This window comes from Pyrus communis, chromosome 5, assembly GCF_041283825.1.
Source record: "Pyrus communis isolate YQ-2024b chromosome 5, ASM4128382v1, whole genome shotgun sequence".
In the NCBI taxonomy this organism is placed as follows: Eukaryota; Viridiplantae; Streptophyta; class Magnoliopsida; order Rosales; family Rosaceae; genus Pyrus; species Pyrus communis.
The window spans coordinates 27,766,942-27,775,295 of NC_142569.1; the positions used below are offsets into that span (position 1 = coordinate 27,766,942).

The 8,354-nt window shown below is 37.8% G+C and overlaps 1 protein-coding gene across 2 annotated transcripts; it reads right to left on the minus strand.

Annotated features, from left to right (window-relative positions):
* Positions 1–1,002: 1,002 nt before the first annotated feature.
* Positions 1,003–4,218, minus strand: LOC137726096 (putative receptor-like serine/threonine-protein kinase At4g34500). 2 transcript variants are annotated; one of them, XM_068464967.2, is made up of 7 exons: positions 3,392–4,218; positions 2,670–2,774; positions 2,456–2,578; positions 2,079–2,249; positions 1,860–1,989; positions 1,565–1,774; positions 1,003–1,387 (listed from the first exon to the last, which is right to left on the minus strand). In XM_068464967.2, the coding sequence occupies exons 1-7, from the start codon at positions 3,949–3,951 to the stop codon at positions 1,367–1,369; spliced, it is 1,320 nt and encodes a 439-aa protein (XP_068321068.2). In that variant the 5' UTR covers positions 3,952–4,218; the 3' UTR covers positions 1,003–1,366. The 2 variants fall into 2 exon arrangements, with proteins under 2 accessions (XP_068321068.2, XP_068321067.2); XM_068464966.2 differs by having other exon boundaries at positions 1,003–1,418; positions 3,392–4,168.
* Between the last annotated feature and the right edge of the window lie 4,136 nt (positions 4,219–8,354).

Sequence of the window (8,354 nt, forward strand, 5' to 3'; positions counted from 1 at the left end):
CGTGTCTCAATATAAATGGTGGGTCATATGTGTTAAAATATTAATAACTTAAAAATTAAAATTTTCCACCACTTGCATTGAGACACGTGGTGTACCATCCGTGTTCCCGTCACACCTAAAAATTTTCCATTTTTGTGGGACGGTGTAAGGTGGACCCCCTCTACACTTATAGCGTGCGACCTAAGTTGGAAACGTTTCACTGCTGACAATTAATTATTATTTTTTATACTGAAAGTATCTTCAAAATAAAAAAAAATTCCATTACATCCAGAGATCCAAAACAGTCGAATAAAAAGCCGTTATAAGCTTTCTCCGGTCCCAAAAACGCATAAATTTTCTACACCGGTGTATTTTGGTTCATTACCTCTAAGCGGTCGTAGTATTCGTTATCTTATTTATTATCGTTGTATATATTTAAATTTTATAATTTATATCTATTTAAGACACAGATTTTGAAATTTAAACCATATTGGATGGCTTGGCCGCGGAGCTTAGCAGTTTAGGCCCAACTCTAGTTTTATTGTTACGTTAATCACCATCCGCCGCGCGCAAGATGGATCCGCACGCGATCTATTCCTTGACAGCTTAAGCTTTTCGGGTAAAGATTGGCTAACAGCAAAGTCATGGTACCAATAACAATGCATGGACTTTTACCAACATAGGCACTGCCTTGCAATGTTGGTGACAGCAGACAGCAGCAGGGATCGAGCAACTATATAAGTCACTAGAGTCAATGTTTTGTTGAATAAGAAACTGGTTCAACTTCCAAATTTTGTTTTAAGTCGAAGTAGAAGATGGATTCGTCATGACGGAAACTCATACCTTATAATTCCAGCATGAGTCATTAGTAATCCATCTCTAACTTTCAACTCAAACAAAATTTGGAGACACCAAATGAGGCCTAGGGGGTACGATAGAGTATTTTGGAAACATTTGTACTTCTGAATGCACAGGATGATAAATGGAGAGACTCAAAACCCGTTAGTCCGTCCCAAAAACTACTTGACTCAAACTGCATTTGAACTGATAACGAAATGAAGATTCTTAAGAGACCTTACATATAAAAATACCATACCAGTACATATATATTTACAAGCTCATCTACAAGTATGATGCTCCACATATCAACACAATCTATCAGATCAAGAAAAAGAATTTAGAAATTTATATATGCACATTCAATACTTGTAATTTCTTTTCTATATATACTAACGGAAAATCATGTACGCATGGCGCCTCAGGAGTTGCCTATCGGCCTAAAAATCATCGTCTCCATCTCGATCTCTCTTCGTTACTGTCCCCCGGCATCCTTGGATGTGTATTGAACAATACTGGAGGCAGCTGCACGGGAAAGGGAGAGGATCTTTTATCGAGGTGATCGATTTTCCTGCAGATCAGAGATTGGCATACTGAGAAAGCTGAAAGTGCGGAAAATGTTAATTGAGGAGATGAGTGCTCCCGTGGTCTTGATATCGAACAAATAACAAACTGGCAAGAAACTTGTCAAAATTATCAAACATGTTATCTGCAATGCATCCATAAAGTACTGAACACAAAGACTTACTGAACGGAAAGGGAAGTCATCTGCCTCAAGCATATGAACAATTTGCCCCATTTTCGGTCGCTTATGGACATCTAAATCTATGCATCGAAGACAAACCAGCAATGCTCGCTTCATAGCTCTTGGAGGGGGCTGAACTGCAATCAGAGGATCAACAACACCCTCTCCACGGTGACTTTGGATCATTCCTTTAAACCAATCAACCAAGTTCATCTGATATACAGAAACTGTAAACAGTTATGATATTGATGCAATGCTTCTATAGGAAGAACCGAAGAAGAGGAGAATTTAGTTTTACCTCTCCGGCTGGTCTGGAATAGTCAATTGGGCTTCTTCCTGTAATTATCTCCATAAGTAGAACTCCGAAACTATATATGTCACTCCCCTCGTTAAGCATGCCTGTGCTTGCATATTCTGGAGCTACATATCTACAGAAAATTATAATAAAGAATCACATAGTTACACACAGCCTCGACAATGCATCATGGAAGTTATCTACTTATCGTTAGGAACTAACCCGAATGTCCCCATAACGCGTGTAGTCACATGACTGGCCTCAGATCCTAAGAGCTTGGCCAGACCAAAATCTGATACTTTCGGATTCCACTTTCTATCCAGAAGAATGTTGCTGGATTTTATATCACGGTGCACCACCTTGGGTTCTAACCCCTCATGCAAATAGGCCAGCCTGCCAGAGAAACAAGAAACATAAGTTTATCTAAAGCGGAAGGATGGTATTTTCATAGCAATACTATGAAATGATGAGAATGACAAACACAGCACAATCTTTTACACATATTTTCGTTGTACGACTGCTAGGTTACTTAACCCTCATGTTAAATTCACTTTTGAATAGAAAGAAAGGAAGAACAAGGAGTAACAAAATTATCTCACCCTTTTGCTGTCCCGATGGCGATTTTCATACGAATATCCCAGGTCAGAGGGCTGACAGGGCCAACATCGCCATGCAACCATTGCTCCAAGTTGCCATTGTCAATGTATTCATACACAAGCATCCTGTCAGATCAACAGAAGTCCCCACGGACATGTCAGACGAAAAAAGAGGTTCATCTCAGTTCACCTAAAGGATACGAAAATGGAGTTTTACCTTTGAGCACCTTCTGCACAATAACCAATTAGACCCACCAAGTTCTTATGCTTTACTTTCCCAATGGCTTCCACTTCCACCTTAAACTCGTTCTCTGCCTGACCCCTGTGCATCACATGACAACCAGCAATGAGTTTCGAGTTGATGAAAAAGAAAATAATGTTATACAATAACTAACAATATAATATTATGTGCACCCAGAACCCACACAAATTTATTTAACAGAATGTTTAAAATGCATGTTAGAGCGCAATTAGCCTAAATATCATCTCATAACTCTTTTTTTTTTTTTTTTCTTTTTTTTTTTTTTGAAGACCAACACGAAACTTACCTTGTTCCACCACCACCACCACCGCACCTTAATGCCACTTGAGCTTAGAGAATTGAAATTAAAAAATATAAAAAAAATAGTATTAACCGTTGACCACTAAAAATATTATTGAGTTCACAGCGTGGAAGGCAACTTGGATTGGATCTAAATCCTAACACACAAAAATAACCAAATACGTGTATCATTTTCCTTAACTAATTCCCCATTCATTCAATTTTTTGCACAGAAAATAATTCCATTAAATAAATAAAATGGAAATTTTAAAATTTTTGTAAAATATTTGTTAAATTAAACGTTAGATTAGCGTTGATAAAATTTAAATCCACGCTATTATTAAAAGACTCAACTCCGTTCCACGAGATTTTAAATTAAAAGTAATAAATTCACGTACTTGTTGTTCAGAAGGTTCTTGACGGCCACGACGGAGCCGTCCTGCAACGCGCCCCGGTAAACGATGGCGTATCCGCCTTCTCCAATCACGTTCTCTGGAGAAAATCCACGTGTCGCGATCTCCAGCTCCTTCAAGCTATACCACCGGCCCCACCCAATGTTATGCGGGCCCAACCCGTCACACTCCAGCGCGCTCCGGTTCACTTTCCCTCTTTCGATGTCAATAATCTCCGCCACCTCCTGCGGAGCCTCCTTCAACTTTTCATTTCCCATTTTCCGCTCGCAATTGTCGGCGGCGCGTGGACTTGGGGCCTTGATCTCGGCGATCTCGTTGGAGACGAGGGGGATTGATCCGGAGCTGTGCTTCACGCGCATCTTGCGTTTTCTGGAGACTCGAGCTTTGCAGAGGCAGAGGAAGATGAGAAGGGCGGCGGAGAGGAGGCAGATAACGAGGATGGCGATGACGGCGTAGAGTTTGAGGTTGAATAATGGGGTTTTGGCGGTGAGCTTGTGGGAGAGGGAGTTGTTGGAAGTTTCGGTTGTCTCGCTGGGAACCGCCATTATTTCCGGCAAGTAAGGTTGATGGACAATTTGAGCTGTGAATTTTCTCCGGAGAGAGAGATAAAGGTGGTGGGAGTGTTTGTTGGGCTGATGGGAATTATCTTGAAGTTAAAGTTCAGTCAGCAATTTAGACTGTTGGAGGATTTTGCAGAGAGAGAGAGAGAGAGAGAGAGAGAGAGAAGAGAGTGCGGTTTCAACGGAAACAAAAGCGAAAGGCAAAATTGAAGGGCAGGGAAGGAAAGAAAATAAAAGGAGACAAAAAAGGCTAAAAAGAGAGAGAGAGAGAGAGAGGAAGGGGGTGCTGTTAGATTTTTGGGTTTGGTATGTGAGGTTATTACAGAACCACCACTGTAGTGTATGGAACATCCAGCCAAGTCAGTGACCTCTAACCCGTTAGTTAAGCGAAATATTTCCAACTAGACTAGTTTTAAAAACTAATCTGAATTAACTTGTTATGAACTAAACAATATAAGAATAATAAAATATTTGATATGAAATCGAACTAAGGTACAAACTAAAATATTTTTAGCCCTTGTGAATTGTTAATTCCTGAAAAAGAAACATTCACAGTAAGTCTGACAATTTCTTACATAACTCATTAACTCGATTTGAAATGACACAATAATAACAAGTTCTAGGTTCGCTTGTTAACAAGTCAGATATTTATCAAGTCTAAATAATTCGTTTGTTTAGCCCAACACGAAACGACATGAACATAACAAATTCCGGGTCAACTTATTAACGAGTTGGGTCACTATCGGTCACCTATTACGAACTCGTTAAGACAACAGATTTGACACTATACAATTATCAAGAAACGAGTATAACATGAAAATGACATAAGCATTACCCATTGTTAATTATTTATTATATAGGATTCCAAAATTGTCCTTATCACCTTTTCTTTTCCATGGTACAATTTTTTCGTATTTATTTATACCAAGCATTTATTCGCTCAAAGTCCATTTAATTTGTATTGACAATTAATGGACGTGTGAATAACATTTTGTTATTGATATATGATTTTTTTTTTTATCTGTTATTGATGTGTTCAAGAATGACATCAGAGCACATAAATGTTATATTGACCATTCGTTCTTTTCGATGCCCTATCAATTCTAGATGGTCTAGTGGAAAGCGAAGAAAGGTTTGGAACTTCCAATTAGAGTTTGAACTCTCACGAATGCTTCTCTTGCGACCACCAACTTTACTTTGGGATACTATTTGACTCGAGAGCCAAAACTACAATAGCCTTATCTGGTACCAAAATTGCATGAGAAAGAGAATTAGTTTGTCATCAATATTTTATGGAATACCTCTTATATTAAGGAAAACTAACGAAAAATTCATAAAGACTTTAGTTTTAATGAAAAATGACAAATAAAAGTGTAGTGAATAGTAACAAGAAAAAGTAAAAACGTGGTTTTTCGTTAAAAGTGAACAGTACCGGGAATATTTCTTTAAAACTCCCCTTATATTATAATAACTAGATGAAACACACACTCTGTGTGTAAATATAAAAATTTAATAAGAAAATGCTTTTTAGCCAAAATAGTTCATGAGATTTGCATAACTCCTCAATTTGGTCCCTGAGATTTGAAATTGATAGAATTGGTTTCTGAGTTTGTTTACCATCAATCATTTTGGTCATTCTGTGAAAAATCTTCATTAAATAAGGATAAAATGATAAAAATGCCCTCAATTTTTGTCAAATCATTTTGGTTTATTGTGTATTAAAGTGAGGGTATTTTTGTTATTTTGATCCTTAACATAATTTTTCATGAAGGACCAAAATGATTGATGGTGGACAATCTCAATACCACTTCTATTGATTTCAAATCTCAGGGACCAAAGTGAGGAGTTATGCAAATCTCATGGACTGTTTCGACTAAAAAGCCATAAGAAAAAAAACTATAATATGAAAAAGAGAGAAGTTAAAAGAAATGTGAGACAGAGAAAAAAAAAATGTGGATTTTTTTTTTTCAAATTAGAGATATTTGGTGTGTGTGAAATTACATTACTGCTCTTGATTTTATTTTGTGCTAGAAGCCAAATTATTGTTTTACTCCAACCGAGGGCTGGGCAGAGGGCTCGTTTTAGCCCTCTGGCCTTCCAAGATATTAATATTTTAATGAACAGTACAGTGCCATATTTGCATCCATCTCCCACCGAGGGCCAAAGGGTCATAGGGCTTGTTTTAGCCCCGTCACAAAAAACCGTCTCCAACCGAGGTCATAGGGCCAAACATAATTTATTATTTAAAAACTACAACTTAAATTCAAATCCAACGATTAAGTAAAATCAGCTAGCCATTGGATTTGAATTTTTTTTTGCTATAAATAAGGTGGATATTGGGCTATAATTCACATAACTTTGAATTCAATCTATTTCAATTCAATCTCTTTCAATTCAATATCTTTCAATTCAATCTTTTTCAATTCAAGTTTGCAATGAATTCCAACTTTGGATCCTTTTCGGATTCTAACTGGGGGTCCTCATCCAATTCCAAATTGGAAGCAAGGGCGCAAATAAGATGAGAAGATGAGGAGTCTGATGAAAAAGTTCAAGTAAGGCGCAACAAAAAAAACAGAGGAACAGCCATGGCGGGGGCAATGGTGTGTCAGCTAACTGAGGAACAACCTCAATAGGGTGGCTCTGTTGCCGGTTGCTCTTACAAACCATGAAACAGAGCAATGGTGCATGCCAATCTGATGAGCAACTACTTCAACCCCAACTCAGTGTACACAGAAGAGGATTTTAGACATCGCTTCCAGATAAGATGTCATGTCTTCGAGTGTTTACTTCGTGATGTCTAGCAGGTCAATTCATACCTTCAACATAAGCAGGACAAAGCAGGCCACCCCGGTTTCTCACCTCATCAGAAGGTTAATGTTGCACTCCAAATGATGGCCTATGGCTCCCTAGCTGATTCGATGGATGAAACCCATGGTATGTCTAAGTCTACATGCCTTCTTACTCTTGAACAATTTTGTGACACAATTGTTCAAGTTTACAAAGATGAGTACCTCTGCGAGCCAAATCAAGAAGATCTGAATCAGCTCATTCGCAAAGCTGATGGCAATGAGGCTTTAGCGGAAGGTCAAGAAAACCAACTGTTATGTTAGAGGCGGTTGCCTCATATGACACATGGATCTAGCATGCTTTTTTGGGAGTCCCTGGATCCCAAAATGACATTACAATTTTTGGGCGTTCACCCCTCTTCAATAACTTGACGGAAGTTTAAGCACCTCAACTTGACTACTACATCAACAACCGTCAATACAATATGGGGTATTACTTGGCAGATGGCCTCTACCCAAAGTGGGTGACACTTGTCCATGCAGAAAAGTTGTTTACCTTACACCAAGAGGCATACTGGAAAGATGTTAAGAGAACTTTCGGTATTCTACAAGCACGGTGGAAGATCATCAGCGAATTGGCAAGAGGGTGGAGTCGAGAAAATTTGGACTCCATCATGATGTCTTGCATCATATTACACAATATGATAGTGGAGGATGAGCGAGATGGGTATATTGATAGAGAGTCCGATGACGACCAAGAAGATCCAAATAGGTCAAGAAGGGCTCACGCAAAAATATATGATGGACCTAATTTGCCTTTCAATCCAAGAACTGGTAGTATCTCTATAAATGAGTAAATGAGGCACTATAGAATGATAAGTTCTCATGCCACAAATAAGTACCTACAACAGGATCTTGTTGCACATCTTTGGGACAAAAGAAGCATGAAGTAGGCATTTAAGTTTTATGTTGTTAAATGTTTTTTAAAATGTTGTTAAATGTTTTTTTATGTTGTATAATTTGTATGTTGGTTAATGTTATTTAATGTTGTTTCATATTGTTTAATGTTATTTCATGTTACTTAATTTAATTTAATGTTGTATAATGGCTCAATAAGTTATAGGAAAAAAATATGAAACAAATTTTGTGAAATAGAAGTTATATGAAAAAAATGGAATTTAAAAAAAATATGAAACAAATTTTGTAAAATAAAAGTTATAGGAAAAAAAATAGAATTTAAAAAATATATATGAAAAATAGAAGTTATAGGAAAAATTTTATAAAAAATAATAATAATAAAACTGTAAAAAAAAAAAAAAAAAATTCAAATGCAACTGCTAGCTGACAGCTAGTCGTTGCATTTGAATTTTAGTTTAAGCATTCTTGTCGGTTATAACCGACAAGATTAATGTTTTTTCTGGCCAACCCCGGGCTGGCTGCATGTAGCTAGCCCTCCAGCCCTTTGACCCTTTCAGATTCCTTAAGGCCCTCTCAGATTCCACCCAGCTGGCCTAGCCCTCAGTTGGAGACGGTTTTCGAGCTATTTTCGGTCCTCTCGCCCTCTGGACCCTTCGGTTGGAGATGGCTTTAAGGTCTGGTGCA